This window comes from Rhincodon typus, chromosome 35 (genome assembly GCF_021869965.1).
Source record: "Rhincodon typus isolate 14 chromosome 35, sRhiTyp1.1, whole genome shotgun sequence".
Taxonomy (NCBI): domain Eukaryota; kingdom Metazoa; phylum Chordata; class Chondrichthyes; order Orectolobiformes; family Rhincodontidae; genus Rhincodon; species Rhincodon typus.
Window position 1 is genome coordinate 11,677,145 of NC_063366.1, and position 26,420 is coordinate 11,703,564.

Below are 26,420 nucleotides of genomic sequence, written 5' to 3' on the forward strand. Positions count from 1 at the left end.
TGCTGCTTGGCCTGCTGTGTTCATCCAGCCCTGCACCTTGTTGTCTCTTGAGGTCAGATTGGGATATTTTATCAGTGTGGACGAATCAGATCAAAGTGTCTGTTTCCATAGAAACATAGAAGATAGGAGCAGGAGGAGGCCATTCAACTCAATCGCCTAATCCTGCTTTCTCCCCATAACCTTTTAATCCCATTCACCTGAAGTGCTATATCTCTAGAATACAAACAAATGTTTCTGGCATCAACTACATCCTGTGGCAATGAATTCCACAGGCGCACCACTCTTTCGGTGAAGAAATGTCTCCTCATCTCCGAAGTACAAGCAACAGCTCACTGGTCAATTGTATGACTGGAAGTAATAGCTAGTCACACAAGCAGGTAAATGTGCTTCGTGTTTGTTAGACCACAGATCTCATTAAAATCAGTCATGATCTTATGGAATAGTGTCACAGATTGGAGGGGCCAAAATGCCTACTCCCACTGTTATTCTGCTGATCTTACTTCATTCTCAATATGTGGTAGTTTTATAACAGATAATAGTGGGATTTCTTGACTGCCACCCCTAGCCTGAATTTGTTGTTTTTGTTGTTGTTTAGGTGGAAGCATCTCAGAAGATTAGGTAAAACACGTTTGAATTTATTTTAAGTGGCAAAGATTGCATTCAATTTTTTTTTTTTACTTCATGAAATTGCTTCAGGAACAGCATCCTAATCTGAAAAGTTTAATCTTCCAGCATTGCATACAAGAAATATCCTACCTTGCCGTTTGTTGATGAGGGCCTATCTCTCGGTGTATTCAAAGGTCCTTTACAGTACACAGCTTGGAAAGAAATGCTAGACTGCATCAACCCAGGTAAAAAAGAAACTCGTAACATTTGACTCGTATTTAAAAAAAGAGAAACACTTTGATCAAAATTTATAAAACATCAAATATGCAGACAAAAATAGCACAAACAAAATGTTTTATGGAAGGTGTTAAATGCAGTAGTTTTATTTGTATGCTGATGGGGAAAATCCCTCCAGATCTTGTCATGGCTCAGGAGCAGAAATAGAAAGATATGGGCAATATCAGCCCACCCAAGAGATTGAATCCTATCGCACAGATTTGGTGTTTTTCTGGAGTTATGACAACATCAAGCTATGAAATAGGAGCCGAGACTGAAAGAACTTCAAAGAGGCCAGCATCCCATCACCAAGTTATCCTTTATTCACACGTACACGGCACATGACGCTGTCCCAGCTCGCTCAGTGCTGGCTTCGAGAGTGTGCAGAACCCCTGACACTCCTGTTTATATCTGTCAGCCAGGGCTCCCTGATTGGACCAGATTAAGAGCCCCAAACGGGAAGCTCATAATCTATGGGGTTCGCCAGGCTGATATTGGTGAAATCAGTACAAAGAGTTCTGAGGGCGGGAACCGTTGGGAGATTTTTCCGAACTGTTGAGGATTTAGACAATGTGAAACTGGGAAATGACGGATTGCAGTTACATGGGTAGATTGGAGAAACTAGGGCTTTTCTCCTTACTGTGGACAGAGTATGTAGGGGAAGCCTTTCCCACTGTGGGCTGGGCTGTGAACCAGAGGGTACAGATTTAAGGTCATTGGCAAGTGAAGCAATGGCAACGCACAGGAAAATCTTTCGAGTTAGGAGCTGCCTGGTAGTGGCTGAGTCAACTGTGGCTTACAAAAGCTGAAACGAAAGAAATTGCGGCGTGGTTGGAGAGAGGAGGGGACGGGAGGAGGTAGCTCTCGCAGGGATCCAGCATGGACACAACGGGCTGAAAAGGTCCCACCTTTGCTGTAGCTGGTAAACAGAACCAAAATTAAACCTGTTCCATCGAAATGATGTGTGTCTCTGTTTAGCCACTTGGTGGCGCTGGCATCCCCCCCACCGCGGAGGAGGAGCTGTTCCCAGGTTGGTTTTATGTTGCAATGATGATCCCTACCAGCCTTGGGAATAAATCCTTGCCAAACTTGCAAGTACACAGTGCTGTAATGTATATTCATGAAAATAAAGAATTGCCAGCGCTTTCACAATCCTTCGACTCTTTTAACTAACATTTAACAATAACAACTGGAGGAGCCAATTGGCATTGGGCTGCTTCTGATTCTTAACTCTTGATCCTCAAAAAGGTACTTTATATAAAAGGATATTTTTTATAAATATATACATAGTCACAAGCACAGTTTGGTTCTGTACAGTAGCACATCAAGGAAACATTGGAGTTTGACTCTATCCAAATAAACCAAAGGCATATCTTACTTGAACTAGGCTGTATTTACATGCATTTGAAGGCACCAGGAAGGTCCGATAACTGAACGGACCCCCATTTACCTTCAGCAGGAAGACCTCAGACGGTGGTCTTACCCCACTGCCCCTTGGCAGCAGCTGCCCCAAGCTTTAGTGCATCCCTCAACACGTAGTCCTGGGCCTTGGAACCTGCTGGTCTACAACACCCAGTCGGGGTCGACTCCTTGTTAACTATTGATCCCCATTTAACTTGTGTCGAGTCCTGGTCTTAATGCCGAACATTTAAAATCTTTTCCTTATCCCTAAATTCCAGGCACTTCTCTATCTCTGTGACATTCCCCAGCTGCTGGTGTCTCAACCATTTATGATCCATATATGACTCGGATGAAAGATTTTAGACAAATATAGGAAAGCATGTTGTATGGAGGATGCAAAGGGACTTCAGCGGGATATGGATAAATGAAGCGAGTGGGCAAAACAAAACATTGGTTGATGCAGTATCATGTAGGACAGTGTGAGGGTTGTCCACTTTGGCAGAAAGAATACCAAAGCAGAGTATTATTGGGGTGAGCACGCAGGATGCTGCATTAGAAAGGGATCTGGGTGTTCAACATGAATCTCAGTTAGCGTGCAGGTATAACCAATAATTAGGATGGGAAATGAATGTAAGCCTTTATGTCAAAAGGGTTTAGAGTATGAAAATAGGGAAGTCTCCTGCAGTGTGCAGAGCACTGCTGAGAGTATAGTGTACTCTGGAGTATAGTGTGCAGTTCTGCCTCATCACTTGAGGAGGGACATGTTTGCACTAGAGACAGTTTAGAGAAAGTATGCTAAAGTGATTCTTAAGTTGATGGATTTGTCTCAAGACGAAAAGGTGAACAAATTGGGCTATGTTCAAAGGGAGTTGAGAGGATGAGAGGTGATCTTGAAACATACAAGATTCTGAGGGGACTTGACAGAGCAGATGCTGAGAGCTTGTTTCCTCCTGTCTAGTTCATAACTAGAGACACCATTTAAAAATAGAATCATAGAATTTTACAGGATAGAAAGAGGCCATTTGACCCATTGTGTCTGTGCCAGCTCCCAAAAGAGTTGCCCAGTAATTCCCATTCTCCTGCCCTATCTCCATTGCCCTCTAAATTCACCACTTCCAAATATATATCCAGCTCTCTTTTGAAACCTCCCATGGAATCCACCTCCACCACTCTCCCAGCCAGCACAATCTAAATCCTAACAACTCTCTGAGTGAAGAAGTTTCTCCTCATTCCAATCCTAGCTCTCCCACTGACAGTCTTGAAATTGTGATCTTACACTCCTCCCATCAGTTACTGCCACACCAACTAGTGGAAACTGATTATCCTTCTTTACCCTGTCAAAATTATTCATAATGTTGAAGACCTCACTAAGGTCAAGTCTTAATCTTCGCTGCTCCAAAGAGAGTAAGCCCGATTTCTGTAATCTTTCCTTATATCTAAAATCCCACGTTCCAGCTATCATTCCAGTAAATCACCTTTGAACTCTCTCCAGGGTTTTAACATCCTTCCTTAAATAAGGTGCCCAGAACTGAACACAATACTCCAAATGAGGTTAACATTTCGGGTCCAGTAACCCTTCCTCAGAACTGGTCACTGGACCCAAAACGTTAACTCTGTTTTTTCCTTCACAGATGCTGCCAGGCCTGCTGGGCTTTTCCAGCAACTTTGGTTTTGTTCCCCATTTACAGCATCCGCAGTTCTTTTGGTTTTTACTCCAAATGAGGTGTCTGCTGTTCAACTTGGTGAATTCAAAACCTGCTGGTCCAGCAGAGCAAAGAATTAACCTCGACTGGACATTGTACAGTACATTGGTGAGGCCTCTTCTGCAGTACTGTGTCTATTTCTGGCCTCCCTGTTATAGGAAGGATATTATTAAGCTGAAGAAGGTTCAGTAGAGATTTACCAGGATGTTGCCTGGAATGGAGGGTTTGAGTTATAAGGAGAGGCTGGATAAGCTGGGACTTTTTTCACTGGAGTATAAGAGGTTGAGAGGTGACCTTATAGAGGTTTATAAAATCATGAGGGTTATCGATAACATGAATGGCAAGTGTCTCCTCCTTAGGATGGGGGATTTCAAGACCAGAGGGCATATTTTTAAGACAAGAGGAGAGAGATTTTAAAAAAGAGATGAGGTGTAATTTATTTTTACACAGAGTGATTTGTGTGTGGAATGAACTTCCAGAGGAAGTGGTAGATACAGGTACAGTTACAATTTTTGAAAGACATTTGGATAAGTACATGAATAGGAAATGTTTGGAGGGATATGGACCAAGGGCAAGCAGGTGAGATGAGTTCAGCTTGGGATTATGATCGGCATGGATTTGTTGAACCAAAGGGTCTGTTTCCATGCTGTATGACTCTGACTCTTTGATATTCAAAAGGTTAATTTGATTAGGCAAAGTTGGCCCAAGTTTACCAATAGGATCTTGTGTTTGACATATCTATTAGAGATCTTTGAAGTTGCAAACAAGCAAAGTTGACAAGGTCTAATACATTTAGATTATCAGAAGTCTTTTGACAAAGTCTGTGAGAGTCTTAACAACCACAAATTAGAGTTCACAGTTGTGGGTTGAGGATTGATTAATGAACTAGAAATGGGGAATAGGAACAAGAGTTATTTTCAGGTTGGCAGATTACCAGCAGGCTACCGCAAGGATCAATGGTTGAACCTTGGCTATTTACTTCTATGTCTGTGACTGTTGAGTGAGGAGCCGTGTTTGTTGACAATACAAAGTTAGGTAGAAATGTTAAATGTGTGTCAGATGCCAAGAGACTGCAGAAGGTTACAGGTAGTTTAAGTGTGTGGGCTGTGTGAGAAAATGCAACCTTATCCACAATGAAAGATCATTAGGAAAGCAGCTTATTATTTTAACGCGGCACACAACTGGAAAATGCTGTTTTCCAAGGGTGTCACTGTGTGTGAATCACAGCAAGTGTATTGAACCTTCATGATAACTATTGAGAAAATAATTTGTATGTTAGCCTTCATCAGAAAGGGGTTGGATTGCATGGGCAAAATGGTCTTCCTGCAATTATCTTGGTGCACACTTTTATTCTCCTTACCTGAGGAAGGGTGGTTCTACTTGCCTTGGAAATGCATTGGAGGTTCTTCTTTCATTTACAGGACGTGGGCATTGCTGGCCAGGCTGGTGTTTTTTACCCAATCCTAACTGCCAAGACAGTAACTGCATTGCTGTGGGTCTGGGGTCTAATACAGACCAGAACTGAAAAGGATGGCAGATTTCCTTCCTGAAAGGACATTAGTGATCCAGATGTGACTTTCCCACCCACCCCAGTCATTTTTCACCATCATTAGACTCTTAATTCCAGATTTTCATTCTACCAGCTGCCATGCCAGTATTTGAACCCAGGTCCCCAGGACATTTCCTGGGTCTCTGGATTAATAGTCCAGTGATCTCACCACGAGGCTGTCACCTTCCCCCTTCACAAGATCAGATCCTCCAGTGAGTAGACGAGTCCTAATGGGAAGGTGATCTCATTGAAATGTACACAAGGGGGCTTGACAGTGCAGTCACTGGAAGAGTTTTGCTCCTGAATCAGATCCAGAACTTAGGATTTTCTTCCAGAATAACGGATGGTCCATTTAGGACCAAAGTGAGGAGAACTTTCTATGCTCAGAGGGTATTGGAGGTTTAGGATTCTCTATCCCTAAAATCTGGGCATTAGTTTTCGATGGCTAGGGTGATTTAGGGTTTACAAGATAGTGAAGGTAAACGTGCACTGTATTGACTGACAGAGCAAGCTCAAAGGGTCCAGTGCAGGTCCCGTTTCTTAGATGCTTATGTGAAGAGTTGCTAAAGTTCCTCGCAGTGGAATTTCGAGTCTCCAGTACTCCAAACTGTGGGTGTGCCTACCCTCACATGGTGGGGGGGGGGGGGGGGGGGACATATCAAGAAGGTGGCTCATCACCAACCACCTCAAGGGCAATTGGGGATGGGTAGCAACAGTCTCCTTGCCAGTGGTGCCCTTTTAGAGAAGGACATCTGCCATTCTTATCTGGCTTATATTTGACTTCACACCCACAGAGATGTGCTTGAATTTTAACTGCCCCATCTAATTGATATTTAGCGATATCTGGCTGTGAACTTGAGGCAGGCTAAAATGTGCCTGGAGAATGTGAACCTTATTTAAAACAGCGCAGGGTATCGACTCAGAGGCTGGTTTGATTGCAATGCTTATCTTGTAATACTAATACGTGCCACTATCCGTTCTGAAGAAGGGTCACTGGATTTTTTTTTCTTCACAGATGCTGCCAGACCTGCTGAGCTTTTCCAACAACTTCTGTTTTTGTTCCTGATTCACAGCATCCGCAGTTCTTTCGGTTTTTATGAAAGGGATCTCGTGTTTGACGTAACTATTAGAGGTTGTAGAGATGTACAGCAGGGAAACAGACCCTTCAGTCCAACTCATCCATGCCAACCCAATACCCTAAATTAATCTAGTCCCCTTTGCCAGCATTTAGTCCGTATCCTCTGAACCCTTCCTATTCATGTACCCATCCAGATGCCTTTTAAATATTGTAATTGTACCAGCCTCCACCACTTCCTCTGGCAGCTCATTCCATACGCACCACCCACTGCGTGAAAAAGTTGACCCTCAGGTCCCTTTTAAACCTTTCCCCTTTCACCTTAAACCTATGCCCTCTAGTTTTGGACTCCCCTCCCTTTGGCTATTCATCCTATCCATGCCCCTCGTGATTTTATGAAGTTCCCCCCTTACTTCATCGAGCTGCTGATTTTTATTTCGGTTTCCTTTTGCTTCCCCCAGCTCCTGCCTCTCTGACCTTGGATCCGAGCACGGCTAATCCCTGGCTCATCGTGTCTGAGGAGCGGACTGGGGTCAGGCTCGGAGACAGATGGCAGGATGCCTCCGACAACCCAGAGAGGTATGACCAATGTGTCAGCGTGCTAGCCTCGGAAGGGTTCACGTCAGGCCGACATTACTGGGAGGTGGAGGTGGGGGAGAAGACAGAATGGGACTTGGGGGTGGTGGCCGAATCCGCCAGCAGGAAAGGCGATATCGCGGCCGCCCCGGAGGACGGATACTGGATAATTTGGTTGATAAACCGCACAGACTATGTGGCTTGTACATCTTCTCCGACCCACCTCAACGTGCCCAACAAGCCCCGGAAGATCGGAGTTCTCCTGGACTACGATGGGGGGCAAGTGTCCTTTTACGACGCAGGCGACATGTCCCATCTCCACACCTTTACCCACACTTTCGGGGAAAAACTCTACCCTTATTTCAGCCCAGGCCTGGCTGACGGAGGGAAAAACACCGAAGAGCTGAGAATCTGCCCTGTTAGAGGTCTCTCCTCCGTTTGAATCCAGCCCATGAGATCGCATTACACCTCCATGAGCTGGAAGCACGAAGGGACTAATCCTAGGCGCTAGTTCGTCCACTTACGGTGAATTATTTTTAATTTTGCATAAACCTTGCGGGCGTTGAGAAGGGTTGTAGGCTTATATTGCAAACTGGGAGTACTTTATTCGGATTTAATGCAATCTCCATCTCAAGCAGTAATGCCATTGAATAATAAACTGTAAGAACTACACAAAAATGGACAAATTCTGATATTCCATTAAACCTCAATAAACAAATACTACCAGGATTGAAGAAGTGTCATTATTATGAGGATGGGTGTGTAAATTGTATGAATGAATGACAACACAGAGTCCATGTAGACTGTGACGTGACTCTATAATTTGGTGGCACAATGGTTAGTTAGCAATGTTGCTTCACAGCGCCAGGGACTTGGGTTCAATCCCAGGGTCTGGGTGAGATGCTGTTTGGAGGGTCAGTACAGACTCAGTGGGCTAAATTGTCTCCTTTCTGCACTGTAGGGATTCTATAATTCTTCCTACTTTTCAATATGCTGGCAAATCGTTTCAGGTTGCTCTCTGAGTCAAACAACTTCTGCATAGTTTGTATGCATCAATGTATTTTTTTTATTAACGAAGATCTGCTTTGTCTTCACCATTTGGGATCAAACTAAATGTGGCACAACATACCACCCACCGTCAGCGGTCTGGGAGTTACCATTGGCCAGAAACTGAACTGGACTAGCTTATATAAATTCTGTGGTCAGAGGCTAGGAGTCCTGGAGTGAGAAACTCACCTCCTGACTCCCCAAAGCCTATCCATCATTGACAAGGCACAGGTCAGGAGTGTGATGGAATACTCCCCACCTGTCTGGATGGGTGCAGCCCCAACAACACTTGAGAAACGTGACACCATCCAGGACAAAATAGCCCAGTCGATTGGCATCTCATGGGTAACAATGCACAGCAACAGCAGTGGGCACCTTCCAAACTCATTACCTCCAGTACCTAGAAGAGCAGGACAGCAGAGCAGAATAGGATGATTTAAATGAAGGAACTAAAGGTAATATCTCCTCCAAATTTGCAGACTTTCCAAAGCTGGCTGGGAGGTTGAGCTGTGAGGAGGATGCTTCACTGTAATTTGGACAAGTTCAGTGAATGCACAAAAACATGGCAGATGTGAATAACTGTAAGGTTATCTATTTTGGGAGCAAAATCAGGGATGCAGATTATTATCAATTTAGAAAGTGGGAGGTGCAACGAAATCTGCATGTCCTTGTACACCCATTGCTGAAAATGAGGTTCAGCAGGCAGTGAAGAAAGCAAATGGTATGATGGCCCTCATAGCGAAAGGATTCGAGTACAGGAGCAGGGATGTCTTGCTGCAATTGTACAGGGCCTTAGTGAGACCACAGCTAGAGTATAGTGTAAAGTTTTCATCTCCTTATCTGAGGAAGGATGTTCTGGTTGTGGATGGAGTGCATTACCAGACTGATTCCTGGGATGGCAGGACTGATGAATGAAGAATTAGGACTGTATCCAATGCAGTTTAGAATAATGAGAGGGATCTCATACAAACTGTAAAATTCTAAAAGGACCGAGACAGGATTAAAGCAGGAAGGAGATTCCCGATGACTGGGGAGTCCACTCTTAAACCAAAATAAAGTTCCTCCAAAAAAATAAAAATAATGTTCGCTCAACTCCATTCCCGTCAAACACTCCTGGAATAGGGACAACAAGGGGTCGAAACACAGAGTAAAGTTTCCTGTACTTGTTTGAACTGAGAATAAAGTTCCCTCGACACCGTTCCCATCAATTACTCTTTGCATAGGGACAACAAAAGTAAAGAGTAAACTTTCCTCTACTCATTTAAACTCAGAATAAAATAAAAACAAGTGTCACCTCAGCTCCATCCCCATTAATCACTCCCAGGACAGGAACATCAAGGGGACCAGGGAGTCCAGAGTCAATGGTCACATTCTAAGGATATGGACTAGGCCATTTAGGATTGAGATAAGGAGAAATTTCTTCACCCAGAGACTGGTGAGCCTGTGGAATTACCTAACATAGAAGCCAAAACATTGAATATTTTCAAGAAAGAGTTAGATATATTTCTTAGGATGAAAGGGATCAAAGGGCATCCAATTATATTGAATGGCAGAGCAGGCCCGAAGGGCTGAATGGCCTATTCATGCTCATTTTTTACTTCAATTAAAAATTCAAATTATTATTAAGCTTCACTGCTTTGGCATGTTTTTATGATCACCTCTATTAATTACTCATTTAAATACAAACTGAATATGGAGACACTAACAAACCAAATTTCAAAGCCTATTGTTCTCACCTACACATCAAATTTCTGAGAAAAATGAATCAGCGATGTGAATTTTCCAAAAAAAAAATTCAGAAAGTGCTCAATAAATAATGAAAACCAAAGCTGATAACAAAGCCAAAAGGTCAATGGAGACAAAATGTTAGCATTGCTATCTCTATCTGGGAGCCATTAAATGTGAGGTTCACTGGACCTTATTGAATCAAAAATAAATTCAAAGATGTGAATCATGCAGTAAGCACTCCAGACAAGAGGAAAAATCAGCAAGTGTGTCATTTAATATGTTAAAACACTACTATAACGAGGCAGATCGTCAGTAATATATTTCACACTTCTTCAAGTAGGGAGGGAGATGTAAAGAGTCAAAAAATTAGTCAGAAATGGAAAATGCTTGGGTGTGTACTAATCAGGTCCAATTATATATAGATATCCTTTTAACGTTCCATGGGATATTATCTCCCAGAAAACCATGGAGCGACTCACAAAACGTATTACGCACTGATAAATTGATTTATTTAAATAAGCCAGAGCAAAGACCTTTGTCCATGCCTGATGTTCATGTAGGGGATGCCTTACCCATTAAGCAACAACCTTACAGTCTTAACTCAGAGACATTAGCCTAAGTGAGTGAAGAGATAAAGTTCATGATAGGCATTATTGAACCGAGTCACAACAGCTGAAACTCACCTAATGTGACGCTCTCAAATCTAGATGGATTCCAATGATCATATTGCAAAGTCAACATGTAGTTCCACGATTGGGGGACTGCGTTGAAGTGATTAGACAAGCACAATTATTGACAAAAAAAAAAGACTTTTAAAGGGATATTGACATATTCCATTGATAGACATAGACAAAAGACATTTTTGTGACCCAGGGTGGACTAGATCAATGCAAAGTTATGCCACTTCATGTTCTGTGATGCCCAGTTTGGGTTCCACCAGGATCACTCAGCTCCTGATCTCATTACAGCCTTGGTTCAACATGGACAAATAGAGCTGAATTGCGGAGTTTAGGTGAGGGTGAAAGCCCTTGACATCAAGGCCACAATCGACCAAATGTGGCATCAAGGAGTCCGAGCAAAATTACACTCAATGGGTATCAGGGGCCGAACTCTCCACTGGTTGGAGTCAAACTTGGCACATAGGAAGATGGTTGTGGTTGTTGGAGGTCAGTCATCTCAGCTCCAGGATATCTCTGCAGGAGTTCCTCAGGGTAGTGTCCTAGGCCCAACCATCTTCAGCTGCTACATCAATGAGCATCCCCCCAACATAGGATCAGAAGTGGGGAAGTTCAGTGATGATTGCACAATGTTCAGCACCATCCATGACCCCTCAAATACTGAAGCAGTCTATTTTCAAATGCAACAAGATATGGAAACTGTCCAGGCTTGGGCTGATAAGTGGCATGGAACATTCATGCCACACAAATGACCGTCACCAAAAAGAGATGATTTAACCACTGCCCCATGACATTCAATGGTGTTGCCATCACTAAATACCCCATTATCAACATTCTGGGAGTTACCAATGACCAGAAACTCAACTGGTCTCACCACATAAACACAGTGGCTACAACAGCAGGGCAGAGGCTAGGAATACTGCTTGACTCCTCAAAGCCTGTCCAACATCTACAAGCCACAAGTCAGGAATGTGATGGAATACTCCCCACTGGCCTTGATGGGTGCAGCCCCAACAACACTTATGAAGCTTGATACCATCCAGGACAAAGCAGCCCGCTTGATTGACACCACATCCACAAGCAATCAAATCCTCCCCCACTGACCCTCAGTAGCAGCAGTGTGTACTATCTACAAGATGCACTGCAGAAATTCACCAAAGATCCTTAGCCAGTGCTTTCCAGCCCCACAACCACTTCCATCTGAAAGGACAAGGGAGCAGATATGTGGCAGCACCATCATGGGCAAATTCCCCTCCAAACCACTCACCATCCTGACTTGGAAATATATCACTGTTCTTTCACTGTCACTGGGTCAATCAATGCTGGCCAGCTAGTGATGCCCATGTCACGCAAATGAATAAAAAGCATTGGAATGAAAATGCACCAGCAACCTTTCAATGATTAACTAAGTAGGTCATTAAAGGATTATGTAACTGTGTTGCACATACAGATGTGATTTTAACCAGGCCATTTATTTTATTTATTTGATGCCTTACCCATATTTGATTTTCAGGAAAATCTGGGAGGAATATGTGCAGCATTCATTCAACTGTTTGATTAGTTGTGTAGAGATGCTTTGGGTATAAACTTGGCCAAATGAGAATTTAGGAAAGCTAAAGTGCCTTGTTTGAGCTACACTGTGGGACAAAGGAGAAAAGAAGAAAATAAGACCAAAAGCCTGTCTGCCACCTACAAGGCACAAGTCAGGAGTGTGATGGAATACTCCCCACTTGCCTGGATGAGTGCAGCCCCAACAACACTCAAGAAGCTTGACACCATCCAGGACAAAGCTGCCCACTTGATTGGCACCACATCCACAAGCATTCACTCCCTCCCCCACCTACGCTCAGTAGCAGCAGTGTGTACTATCTGCAAGATGCACTGCAGAAATTCACCAAAGATCCTCAGACAGCACCTTCCAACCTCACGACCACTTCCATCTAGAAGGACAAGGGCAGCAGGTACATGGGAGCAGCCTGACCTGTAAGTTCCCCTCCAAGCCACTCACCATCCTGACTTGGAAATATATTGCTGCTCCTTCACTGACACTGGGTCAAATCTTGGCATTGCCTCCCTAATGGCATTGTGGGCTACCTATGACACATGGACTGCAACAATTCAAGAAAGCAACTCACCACCACCTTCTTTAGGGCAACTAGGAATGGGCAATAAATGCTGGTCCGGCAAGTGAATTTAAAACAAAACGGAGTTTCTTGTGCTTATGATAAAATGGGAAATGTTGCTGAATATTAGCATGAGTGGATTTTATCAGAAGCCTCAGCGCTGTAATGCCTGATTTGATAAATTTGAAAGGCAGGACATTTGAATAGGCAAAAGAATGTCAGATAGTATTTGACAGCTTGAAAACAGTACTGCACCAGTTTTAGCAGCACCGAATCATATCATTTTAACTCATTGTTAATACCAGCAAGAGGAATGGTCATACACGTTTTGTTCCAGGTGGATATTGGTTAGTCAGTTGCTTTTAATTTAAGTTAAATATATGCTAGTAGAAATACTGAACTGTGGAAAAAGAAGCTTTGAGTTTGATATTGCTTCGACAATATTTTGAAGTCTATGCATCTAACCATTCTGCAAAGATTGTTGTTAAACTTTTCCAGTTAAATTTCATCACGAAAATCTGAGACTTTTGTTGGAGTTTAAGTTTAAGATCCTATTTACAGATATAGGAAAAGAAGTGTTACAATACATAAGGAGTTGAAAATGCAGAGAATGTGTTGGAAGCAGCCTGAGCTATACTGTATATATCGACCTCCAGCAGCCAAAGATGCTTCCGACAGTGTAGGTCATTATATTGTTTTAAAGCACGGGGTAAAACCTGGTGGCAGTGAGGGGGAAAGCCTTTAGAGACAGGATCTGGTGCTAAAACAGGGTGCTGGGGACACAGCAAAAAAGGGAAGAATTTGATAGCAGAATGGGACCTTGCAAGACTTCAAAACAGAAAAATATAGGAAGACTCTGAATGCTCCAGACCAAGACTTCGGATACCAATGTGGTGGATTTGACTCCCACTTTTGACCCTTCTGATGTTTGATATTCCCTTAAAATAGTACATATTGAATCATTCATTGTAGACCATTGTTACAATACATTGTTACAAATTTTCCCAAATGGAAAGGAAATTCGCAGAGTGAAGGAGGGTCTGGTCAGTCTGCTATCTCCTGTGTAGCTTAACAGTCAGTATCAGTTCTGATGTAGAGTCACCGAACTCACCATGTTAACTCTGCTTTCTTCCCACAAATGCTGCCAGACCTGCTGAGTTTCTCTGGCAATTTCTGTTTTTGTTTCTGATTTCTAACAGTTCTTTGTTTTATGTCACTGTAATGCATTGACTACGGACGAACGACCAAGATTCAACTCAAGACCTCAACTTATTTGTTCTGTTCTTGCTCCAATCCAATAGTTCGATTCTGACCCGTCTTTGGGATTTCTGATCCCGGGTCGCAGGAAGATTATTGAAACTCGAGATAAGATGATGGAAATCTTTGAGTTTCTTCAAAGCAGCTGAAGAAACCTTGAGCGAGAACAGCATCCAAACCCTAAACGAGGCCTTAATTATGAGGCGCCAACAGGTACAGTGACACACCTTTGCAGCAGTAAGGGGAGCCTCCACAGATTTCAGACTCCACAGGATTTTGACCAAGCAACAGGGAAGGAATGGTGATATATTTCCAAGTCAGGATGGTTTGGAGGGGAACTCGCAGGTGGTGGTGTTCCCATGTATCTGCTGCCCTTGCCCTTTGAGATTGAAGTGGTCGTGGGTTTGGAAGGTGCTGTCTGAGGATCTTTGGTGAGTTTCTGCAGTGCATCTTGTAGATAGTACACACTGCTGCTACTGAGCGTCGGTGGTGGAGGGAGTGGATGCTTGTGGATGTGGTGCCAATCAAGTGGGCTGCTTTGTCCTGGATGGTGTCAAGCTTCTTGTGTGTTGTTGGGGCTGCACTCATCCAGGCAAGTGGGGAGTATTCCATCACACTCCTGACTTGTGCTTTTTAGATGGTGGACAGGCTTTGGGAAGTCAGGAGGTGAGTTACTCACTACAGTATTCCTAGCCTTTGACCTGCTCTTGTAGCCACTTTGTTTATGTGGTGTGTCCAGCTGAGTTTTTGATCAGTGGTAACCCCCAGGATGTTGATAGTGGGGAATTCAGTGATGGTAACACCATTGAATGTCAAGGGGTGGTGGTTAGATTGTCTCTTATTGGTGATGGTCATTGCTTGGCATTTGTGTGATGAGGGAATCACTATGCACACCAAATTGCAAGTGATCTAAATAATCATCTCAAGTACAGTAACATTAAAAGATAATTACATGTAGTGGAACTGTTCCAGACAGCCTTGTGTTCTCATTGATCATGCTTATGAGTTGGATAAATATTTCAGCATCATAATCAAAGCGGTCTCCAAATAGCATGGAACAGATTATATTGCTCACGGCAGAATTCAATATCTGTACTGTTTCAAAAGGTTGACTTGTGAACAAACATAGTATTCCAGATAAAAGTAAAGCTGTAAATGCCACAAATACTGCCAGTTGTTCTCTTTTAAAAATCTCAAGTTAGACAAGCCGCAAGTTGTTAATAATCCATCACTTATGTATTGCATGCTTTGTGCTGGAAGCCAGCATTTTATGAGAATCTAACATTCAGGGTCAGGATTATTTCAGATAACAAGGTGTAGAGCTGGATGAACACAACAGGCCAAGCACATCATAGGAGCAGGAAAGCTGACGTTTCGGGCCTAGACCCTTCTTCAGCCCGAAACATCAGCTTTCCTGCTCCTATGATGCTTGGCCTGCTGTGTTCATCCAGCTCTACACCTAATTGTCTCAGATTCTCCAGCATCTGCAGTTCCTACTATCTCAGGATTATTTGAGTTCAATTCAGTTCCGAGGGTGCTACATTTGACTGTCCAAAATGTTATTTACATGCAATTCTACCCAAAAGTAAGGGCAGGGCTTATTGCATGGTTTTTCAATAGGCTGCTTAGAATAGGGTGGAGGTCACTGGAGAGGAGTTCAAAGGTGACAAGCTGTCGACATGGCAGGCATTGTGTGTGTGAGAGAGAGATGGAGATTCCATGTTCAGGGAGTTGCTGCTGCTAACTGCACTCCTGGGAAGGCAGATTCTTTGTAAGCAACTCCGTGAGCAGTCAAAAATGTTTGGCTGGTTCTCTGTGTGGTGATAATTCGGGAAGAGATTCTCAGCATTTGTAGACAACTAAGTGTTAGAGTTGGGACCCAGAAGTAGTTCTGGTGAGCTGGTAAAGTGGCAGCTGTCTGCATGTGGGGCAACAGTAATCATGTGCCGCTTCTACAGCCCAGAACGTCTGAGAGTGGAGGTACAAAAGTTCCCAAGCAGCATTTGCTGGATGCAACTGAGCAAGCTTAAAGTTCAGAGGAAAGTTCAGGGACAGTTTTAGTTCACTGAGGGTAGCTGTTGGTGAACAGTGAGTGACTGAGCACTAGAGTGCAGTTTCGGAGGGCCAGGGGACTGTATACCCAGAAAAGGCATGTCATTGGCCAGAACTGGAGCACTCTTGGAGTTACTCCATGATTGGAGCGACTCTTAAGAGGGAGGTTCAAGACAAGATGAGCAAAGTGAAGATTATGAAGTTTAATGAGTTTTTTTTTGTCAATAATAGCTTGGGACAGTTGCTGAGAAATCCATGGGATCTGTTTTTGGGGAGAGAGGGAACAAGATCAGAGGAGTAATGCAAAGAGTTGGGTATCAGTTGTGGAGATACCGAGGTGTTAGACCACTCTAACATTTCCTGGGTAACAGTGCAGCAACCGTAGAACTGTCTGAATTTTCTGACTCAAGGTCAGAATTCAAGACCTTCTCTGAAGACCCCCGGTGTTGTATTGTGTTAAGCAGAACTGTATAGGATCTTAAAGAGGACATTCCTATCTTCCTCGGTTCCCTGATAGTCTTTAGGCAGGTTTAGGGCGATAGAGCAAGCAAACTCATTGGCGTTTGAGGGAGAAACTCTCCATGAATCTCACCAAAAATGAAACTTGTCCGATTTCTGGTAATGTCAGCCCCACGTCTATCTTACAAGTATAACTTGTTGCTGATTGCCATCATACGATAGCTACATCTTGTGTAAGACCCGTGTCTCTTCTCTTTGGACAGTTAGTGATTTCCTTCTACCCCACAAGACCATTCAGGCCCTTTAGATCCCAACCTAAAAGGAAGAAGGTGATTGGAAATCTACCTGCTGTCTCTTTCACCAAGGTGACTGCACTGAGGATCTATCAAATGGAACTGCGGTGCAAAACCAATGCTCACCGAAAGTTTAAACCTCCTGGACAATTCCCACATAGGTTCAGGTATCAGGAATCTACAGGGCCTGATGTACATGCTCATCCCACACATATTTCCCAATGACCTGGAAACCGGAGGATTTGGCCCATAGAGAGTTTTCATCAGGATGGAACATGTGATCTTGGAGCAGACACTGGTTTCACACAACACCCTTTTTTTTTGTTTTAATGACTTCAACAGAAGTGAAAATCAGGCTGAGAGATGTAACGGTCAGGCGAGCTGATTCTACTCATCGTACACTAGGGGATAACCCTGAAAATCTCACCCCTATGGAATTTAGAGGGATTGACACTCCGAAAGAACTATTCACATCATTCATTGTTCTGCCTTTTGCCCATGGCCTGTTTCCATTTTAAAATGATTTTCAAATCGGTTTCTATATTTTCAGCAGAATATTCAATCTCTGTAACATCCACTGGGGTTTTTTGGTAATGTTCATAAATCAACACTCTTCTTTCCAACTCCTGAATCATTACATGGATAAATTGTATTCCCAGTTTATTTTGTAAAAGCGCTTCCGGTCAGAATTTCAATTGCCTCCAGTAGATCCTCTCTTCACCTACATTGTTCAGCAAAACAGACAATGGATGTTTCTAATCTAACCTTACTTAAAGTACCAATTACACACAAAGTGCTGGTGACCCATTAATGTGAATTCTTTATTTGAAGGTAAGGACACTTAAAGACTTCAGAGGGGGATAACGGTCAAATACATCTGATCTGGGCTGCATTCAGAGTTATGGGACTGCTACATCACAGCCTGGTGACAACAGTTTGAGAAATACATTCTAACAGGTACATGTACATCATAGTCCTGACTGGGTGGGGAGAGCAGATTTTCTCTCCTGAAAAGCATTAATGAACCAGTTGGGTTTTTACAATCATCCAGCATTTTCATGATCATTTAACAGATTAGTTTTGATTTGAGATTTATGAATTAATTTATTTCTAGTTTCCCCAGCTGCCCTGATGGAATTTGAACTCATGTCTCTGGAACATTAGTGTGGAGCTCCAGCATTTATGAGTATGGGAATAATGCCACTACATTCCCATGCCCTGAAGGTCATGAAAGTCAGACAGGAGTATGATGAGCAACTGATCCAATATCGCTCAGCGTTAACACTAAAATTACCTCTTCGATCAACACCCCCTCCCCATTTCCCAGTTAATTATACTCTCTAACTTTAGTTTAATATGTCAAGGAAAGATCACTCATTAGTATGGAAAAGTACATGATTTATCTTCACTCGGAAGTCAATGACCCCAAACTGATAAATAAGAGGACACTGACTCTCTAATTGTATTCCAGAAATAATACTCGCAAGTTCAAACATTACCTTTGTAGCAGATTGGTTTAACAGATTGTATAAATATTTAATGTTTGCATTGCTTAAACCTCTTCCCTCAGAAGCAGTAGAGAGGAGAGTTGAGGGGGTGGGTGGGTTATCATTTCAACCTTCATGAAGGAACCTACTATGGATGATCATTGAGAGGTAAGGCCATTGCAGAGCTCAACAATGCAACTGCATAATGTACACAATCACAGTCAAACTCATCAGAGGGCAAATGCTAGTCAGACTGCAGTATCTTGCTACTAATTCAGGCCAATATGGCAGGGATGGAGGTCCCAGGAGTATCCCAGAAACAGCAAATGGATCATTACTATTCAGGAATCGAGCCAAGCTTACTGATGTCTGATATGTGTTGCAGGTATATATTTCATAAAGATACTGTGGAATATCTTATTTGAATAATATCCAAGCGAGCGGGCAAATGGGTTTACCATCTTATGTAAGACAGCCTCTTCAAGAATGTGGCACCCCTATCCAATCATGGCACACATGAAGCCACGCTACTCCTCCTCATACAATAAATGGGGAATATCTGGTAAATGTCAGGTTAATAATAGCAGTGAGAAGCAGGCGGGACATGGAAAATTTTCACAGGAGGGTTGGTTGTGATAATGCAATTGATGTGGATCCAGGGACTTCCAAAAGATATTGGACAAAATGCCACATAACAGATTTGTTACCAGAGCAAAACTCAATGGAATAAAAGAGACAGTGGCAGTGTGGAGTTTGACTGTGTCAGGAATTAGAGACTGTTCTGTTTTAGATTGCACGAAAGTTTATAGTGGTAATTGTTGGTACTGGGACCAATGCTTCTCTTGATATATATTAATGACTTCAACTTAAATGGACAGGGCACAACTTAAATATATGAAGGTGATACCAAAATGTGTATCTTGAACAGTGATGAGGATAAGATCAACTTCAAAAGAAGATGCAAAATGAATTTAAGGGTGAAATTCTGGGGGTGTGCAAGAACAGAGAGACTGGGAGAAATGAGTATAGGAACTGAAAACAACAAATGCTGGAGATCACAGCAGGTCAGACAGCATCCATGGAGAGAGAGCAAGCTAACGTTTCAAGTCTAGCTGACTCTTCATCAGAGCTGACATGAAGTGTGGAGGGGGCAGCATTTATGCTATAGTGGGGGGGGGGGGAGGGGAAGGGGTGTACAATGCTGGGGGAGAAAAGATGTTGATAATTCAGATTAAGTGATCGCAGAACAACGGTGTGTCTAACTGCCAAACCTGAAAGAACAGACAATCCCACTGGGGTTGGGGGAGGGGAGAGAGGGCATGGTGACAGGGAATGTAACAAAAGTAGAGATAAAAGAAAGGGAAGAAATGGGAGTTGGTTCGCAATTTGAAGGTGTAGAATTCAAAAAAAGAGTTGTGGGAGGGGGCATTGTAGGACTGGAATAAGGAGAGTTCTGCATATCCCATAAAGAAGCAGGAGTAACTGGGATCCGTGTGGGTGCCCATGGCCACTTCTTCCACTTGGCAGAAGTGAGATGAATTAAAGGAGGAATCGTTCAGTGAGAGAACAAGTTCAGGCAGGTGGAGGAGTGTGGTGCTTGGGATAGAAGGTATTTGTGCACAGTCACATTAATCATTAATCCACATACCAGTCAGTCTCTCAGCATCTCATTAAGGGTTAAACCAGGTTCAAAAGCTTCTGCCAGCCATCCTTACCAAGTCAAAAATCCTGATACTGCTTCTCGAATTGCCGAGTAAAAGTGACAGCATCTCAGAATTAGAGGAGGCTTGGGGCCATAATGTTCCTTAACTATGTCAATCAATTCTTGAAAGGTTTTAGCAGTTGCAACAGCTACCTGCACTGGATTTACACCCCACCTGCTCCCACACACAGCGACGTGGTAAAGATGAGATGATTTGTGTTTTTTGTTTGCAATTTGGATTGTGAGATAAATATTGGCCGTGACATGGGGCAAATTTTCTGTGCTGTTCTTTTCAATTGCAAACTCGGGGATATAATCCAGCCCCACTGGGTGGTCTTGAACCAGGCGTTTGGTACCATAAAGGGGAGAATGAACTCAGGATCTGAGTGACACTGGCACGACCCAAACTGGGGGCATCGGTGAGCAGGCTATTGCTAAGTACGTGTGACCGGATGGCATCGGTGATGGCACTTTCCATCTCTTTGCTCTTTTCCTGGGATCCAGACCAAAGCCAATAAACCATCTCAGGTTCATCCGCTCGCATGAGGCAAGCCCAGCCTGATCGGGATGTGGATATTGACACTTCTCTCCCTGAATGGACTCTTGCTGTGCTTCAGTGTGGTTTGCCCTATAACTCCAGGTCAGGGCTCCACCATTTCTGTGCCCAGAGGTTGTCCTATAATGAAGGGCAGGTTACTGTGTACCGACCTGTTCAATGGAATTAAACAGGGAAGGTGGGCCTTAAAAACACTCAGACAAACAAGGAAAAAGAGGCGTGTCTTTGGAAGTGGAGGACTGGACTGAAGGATGTAACACGCTCTAACATCACTGGCTTGTGGGCACTCGGAGACAATGGAATTATTTAAGTACTTTCCCACAGGCTACACCTCGGTCCTGTGGCTGCTGGCTCTCTCTCTTTTGCTGATCGTTTCTGTTATCCGGCGGAGAGTTCCCAGGAATTTCCCTCCTGGACCGACTCCGCTTCCTCTGATCGGGAACCTGCACCAACTGGACCTCAGGAGGCTGGACTGGTCTCTCATGGGGGTAGGTGAGAATCCTTCATTGGGGAATGTCGGAGGGATAGGGCGGTGTAAAGGAACAGCTCCCAAGGAGAGGCTCATAGAGACTGGAGATACAAACGGAGGGATTCCACCCCCAAACAGATCTGTAATCCGCGATCCGGGAATCTGTTAGCTCTGGGGCTGTGTTCTGAGAGTCTGGGATCTCCGCTCTTTGATCGGATTTTGACTCTGAACAAAACGAAAGGCAAGAAAAAAACTTCAATACACCTGCAAAGTTCTGGCACCTCACAGAGCCTGGCAGTGTGAACAAGCTGGTAAATGTTCAATTTAATTAACACGTAACGTGAAACCAGACCGACGCAGGACAGTGGGCCGAATGGCCTCTTTCTGTCCTGCAACTTTTTCTCTGGCTCTAAAACCCAAAGCCTATTTGACAGCTTATCAGGTACTTACAGTTAGATATCTAAAACATAGACGGGATAGATATACAAAGATGGAAAAAGATCGGTAGAATCAAAGACTTCTGGGGGTTTTTTCAGGCAATTATAACCTGAGATATCGATATTGTAAGAGTTCAGGAAAACATTTGAATTCATCTCCTGATTAAATCGGAAGGAAGGTCAGCGCAAAGGGAAGGGATTGATCTGTGATAGTGATTGTTCCTTTAAGGAATATCCCAGACCCAATCAGTTTCCATCAAGTGTAGCTGGGGGCGGGAACAGAAAAAAATCTTAAAATTCAGTCCATAATCATGAACAAAATGAGCACTGATTACTTTCTTGCAAAACAAAATCAGTTTCCCAATGCAATTTCAAGTCCATGGGTCCATACCACCACTAGGCGGCCTCAGCTGTCCAAGGTCGGGAATGGGTTTGGGGAGGGACTTGCAGGGGGAAGATCGGGAAACTAACAGCTCTGAGGAATTTGGGAGAAAAGTTCGGTGCTTCTGCATCCCCAGCTGGGAATCCAGGGCAGCGTGTTGTCTCCACGGTTCCAGGCTGCAGAAGATGAAGTGGCTATGCACCAATCCTATAGGCGCAAGGAGGGATGGGGCCCTGCAGATAGAGTTAAGGCCACTGAGAAGGGAAATCACCAGCCGAACCTCAAAAGCAGCGATCTCCGGATTACTCACAGGGCCACACACTGGTCAGGAAACAAACAGGAGGATAAGCAGATGGATACATACCAGGGGATATGGCACAGGAGGGTGGGCTTTAGATTCCTGGGACATTAGTAACAAATCATGGAGCAGATGAGACCTGTACCAGCCAGACAATTTACACCTGAATAGAGGCTGCACCAGCGCCCTGATAGGCCACTGTGCTAAGGCTGTTGAGGAGGGTAACAGATTAAATTTTCAGGGGGAATGGGAATGATGAGATAACGCTAGAGAGGGATAAACAAGAATTGGAAGAGTAGCACGAGAATGAAAAATGATAAGATATTACTCACATTCTGAGTAAGAGGAATAGCAGTAAGATCTAAATGACCATCATTGTGCCTGCCTGTGAACGCATGGAGTGTGGTGAACAAAATTGGTGAGTTGCTGATGCAGATAGCCACAAGAGAACATGACTTCATGGAAATAAGTTAGACCTGAATCTAAAAAGATAGAATATCGCTGTTCCTTCAGTGTCACTGGCTCAACAGTGGATGTTCAAAGAGACTTGAGGGCTTGGGTGCATTGATCTTTGAAATGCCATGATTAGGTGCAGAAAATAATCAAGAAAACTAATGGAATGTTGGCCTTTATATCTACGAACTGGAGTAAAAAAGGATGCAGAAGGTGTGTTGCAGTTGTACAAAATCTAGGTTCGACCCCACTCGGAGTTCTGTGAGCAGATTTGGGCACCACACCTTAGGAAAGATGTATTGGCCTCCGAAGGAGTACAAACACAGTTTACAAGAGCAATACATGGACTTCAGGCATTAAGTTATGTGGAGAGATTATACAAATAAGGCCTGTTTGCTCTAGAATTTAGAAGCTTAAAGTGTGATCTGATTGAAATCTTGAAGGTATTAACAGGAAAAGACAGGGTAGTTAAAGATAAAGTATTTCCTCGGGTTGGAGATCTAGAGGGCACAGTCTGAGAATTACAGTCAGACCATTCAGGACAGATATTAAGAAGCACTTCCACGTACAGAGGGTTGTGGAGGTTTACAACTGTCTTCCACAAATGGCAGTGCATGCAGGCCCCAGTTGTTCATTTTAAATTTGAGATACATACATTTTTGTGAAGCAAAGGTATGAAGGGATCTGGGCCAAAGGCAGGAATGTTCGGTTCAGCCAAAGAGCAGCCATGATCTCATTAAATAGTTGAGAAGGGCTTGAGGGGCTGAATAGCCTCCTACTGTTCCTATCTTCAAGATTCTGGAACTCCTTCCCCAACACCATTGTAGGTTTACCTACCTGTACTGCAGCAGGTCAAGAAGGCAGCCAACCATCACCTTCTCAAGGGAAAATACAGGTGGGCATCAAATTCTTGGCAATTGGGAATAATGTTCTTTCCTTCATTTTTCACCCCCAACTGTGCTATATCCGACCAGAAATGAAACTTTAATGAAACAACTCTCTCTTTCTTAGCTCGCGGAGAAATATGGAAGCGTATTTTCAGTGGAGATTGGCCCGTTGAAGGCAGTGGTGTTGACCGGCTACGATGCAGTGAAAGATGCTCTTGTGAATCATGCTGATCTATTCACTGGGAGGCCACGCATCCCAATATATGACGATTTTTCATTCCGAAATGGTAACTTCGCTCGTTCATCTGCTTATGTGTTACTCTTTGGTCGTTTCCACCCTGTCGCTCAGCTCGTCGTATTACGCTGATCAAAGCGGCACAAAATGGTCTGGAATTGATCTGTAGCCTTTTGGCCACTATTTCCCTCAATTTATCATTCCCAATATTCCTGGATTAAGCCAAAGTTTATCAGCGATTGCAAATGAACTGGTCCTTCTCCCCTGCCCTTTCCCTGCAGCCCTGAAAAGTCTTTCTCTCATCAGGTGCTTATCCAATTCCCTTTTGAAAGTTTCCATTGATTTTCCATTGATCAGGCATTTCTGATCATCACCACTCAATATGTCTGTCTGCAAGCCCACTTTGTTTCTTTTGCCAATAGTATAAGCTTAATGCCATCCGGTTCTCAGTCCTCCAGCCAATGGGAAACAGTTTCTCTTCATCTACTCTGTCTAGGTCCCTCGTGATTTTGGATATCTCCATCCAAAATCTCATACAGCCTTCTCTTCTCCAAGGTGAACAACACCACCTTCAACAAGCGATCACTCACCTAGTGACTACGCTTGCTAAAGCATTTGCCAACAATGTGGTGGGTGCTCAGAATTGAACACAATGCTACCCTTGAGGCCAAACAAGTGTTTTTATCAAATTTCAACATAACCTCCTTTAGTATTGCTGAAGACATACACATTCTGTCAATCGGTTATCTTGCATTTCACAAGAAAATGCCAAAGTAATGTGAGCCAATATTTGTGCTGCATGAGAGGAGGACTAGTGTCAATTAAAATCATTACATTTACAGATACACACAAGATAAGCAGTTGTATATATGCAGTTCAACTTTTGCATTCTTCCAAAACCCGAATGTGTCCGAGCTTCCTCCTGTCACATTAAATTGCAGCGATCAGATTGCAAACTGATAACAGACCACACATCCCTCCCTTGGTTAAGCTGCTGAGTTGACAGCCAAACCCTGTTACCTTCCTGCTTCTTATTTGCTGCCAAGATTGGCCGATACCCTCCCGTCTCACAGAACTGCATTCCTGCCTCAAGATAATGGTAATCATCAAATCATCTGGCATGAGGAATAGTCCTGGAAATCTCCCAAACTTTTTGTGTGCTTTACCAACCTAACTGCAATGTGTCAACAATTCCTCGAGCTCCATAAATATTGCACAAGTGCCAGAACATTAATCTTCACGTGAACTTTGTCCGAGCTGGTCAATATTAGATCAACAAACTTTTTTTTTACCGGGTTGACTTGTTCTAGCATAGGACCATCTCAAATACGAACCGACAAACAATGAAATTGGGAGGATTATTGGTTAGAAAAATCAGAGGGAGGGTGAGATTTGGGGCGGCACGGTGGCTCAGTGGCTCAGTGGGTTAGCACTGTTGCCTCACAGCTCCAGGGACTGGGTTCAATTCCACCCTCGGGCGACTGTCTGTGTGGAGCTTGCATGTTCTCCCTGTGTCTGCGTGGGTTTCCTCCGGGTGCTCTAGTTTCCTCCCACTGTCCAAAGATGTGCAGGTTAGGTGGATTGGCCATGCTAAATTGCCCATAGGGGTGTGTAGATTAGGTGAGTTATAGGGGGATGGGTCTGGATGGGATGCTCTGAGGTTTAGTGTGGACTTGTTGCGCCAAAGGGCCTGTTTCCACACTATAGAGGATTCTATGACTCTATCATCATCTGCAATGCAGTACCTGGGAGGGTTGTGGAAGTGGGTTTCAATGGAAATATTAAAAGGGAATAGACCAGATACAGTGTCAGAGGAATTTTGGGGAAGTGAGACCAATGGGATTGCTCCTCCAAAGGGCACTCATGGATACAATGGGCTGAGTGGCCTTCTTCTTGGTTTTAGGATGTTCTAGTTCTCAGGAAAGTAAAGGGGATTGGAGATCTGGGGTTTGGCCGCAGTCACAGCAGAACTGCCCACAATATTTGATCAGCTTTCCTTGTGTCACTTTCAGGGGTTATATTCAGTGATGGGAAGTTGTGGCAGGACAACCGGAAGTTTGTGATCTCAGCTCTCCGAGGCTTTGGCATGGGCAAGAAATCCATTGAGGACAGGATCACTGAAGAAGCCAGCTTTCTTGTCAATGTATTCGAGAGTCATAAGGGTGAGTGCTTCATGGCTCATGAAGTGCTGTGATTAATCGTTGCCCCTTGAAATTGACATCTGCACAAAAGATTTTCACCTGAATAAAAGATCGCAACAGTAACTGTAGGTCAAGGACAGCATTTCCCGCCCCGCCCAACCAATGCTGCTGCTGTAAGGATTCAGACCTAGGGTTCCCCTCAATTCAACTCAGTCCTCTCCGATCAACAGAATCTGCCTCTTGCAGGGCAGGTCTGCTTGAAGGGTCAGCCACACAATTCCTTTGGCCATTTTATTGATATCTCCTCCACATATTGCCGACAAAAGTCTCTCATGTGTACGGCACTGATGTGGGAGTCGAGGTACCTGGATTTCCTGAGCTACGGCAGTGGTGAGGCCCACAGGTCAGTTACTGTTGGGGCGACCCAGCAGTGACAGTGCACGGCCCTGTGACCCAGCAGTGACAGTGCATGACCCTGTGACCCAGCGGTGACGGTGCACGGTCCTGTGACCCAGCGGTGACGGTGCACGGCCCTGTGACCCAGCGGTGAC

The 26,420-nt window shown here is 43.8% G+C and overlaps 2 protein-coding genes across 2 annotated transcripts in view; both read left to right on the forward strand.

Moving 5' to 3' along the window:
- Positions 1-7,915, forward strand: part of LOC109922463 (zinc-binding protein A33-like) — a 34,189-nt gene extending 26,274 nt beyond the window's left edge. The window contains exons 5-7 of the mRNA XM_048616540.1: positions 596-618; positions 733-851; positions 7,072-7,915. Of these exons, the coding sequence (XP_048472497.1) occupies positions 596-618; positions 733-851; positions 7,072-7,628 (699 nt within the window). The 3' untranslated portion in view covers positions 7,629-7,915. The remainder of the gene's footprint in view (positions 1-595; positions 619-732; positions 852-7,071) is intronic.
- Positions 7,916-20,859: 12,944 nt separating this feature from the next.
- LOC109922465 (cytochrome P450 2K1-like) overlaps positions 20,860-26,420 on the forward strand; it is a 20,663-nt gene continuing 15,102 nt past the window's right edge. The window contains exons 1-3 of the mRNA XM_048616528.1: positions 20,860-21,055; positions 23,618-23,780; positions 25,741-25,890. Coding sequence (XP_048472485.1) covers positions 20,864-21,055; positions 23,618-23,780; positions 25,741-25,890 — 505 coding nt within the window. The 5' untranslated portion in view covers positions 20,860-20,863. The remainder of the gene's footprint in view (positions 21,056-23,617; positions 23,781-25,740; positions 25,891-26,420) is intronic.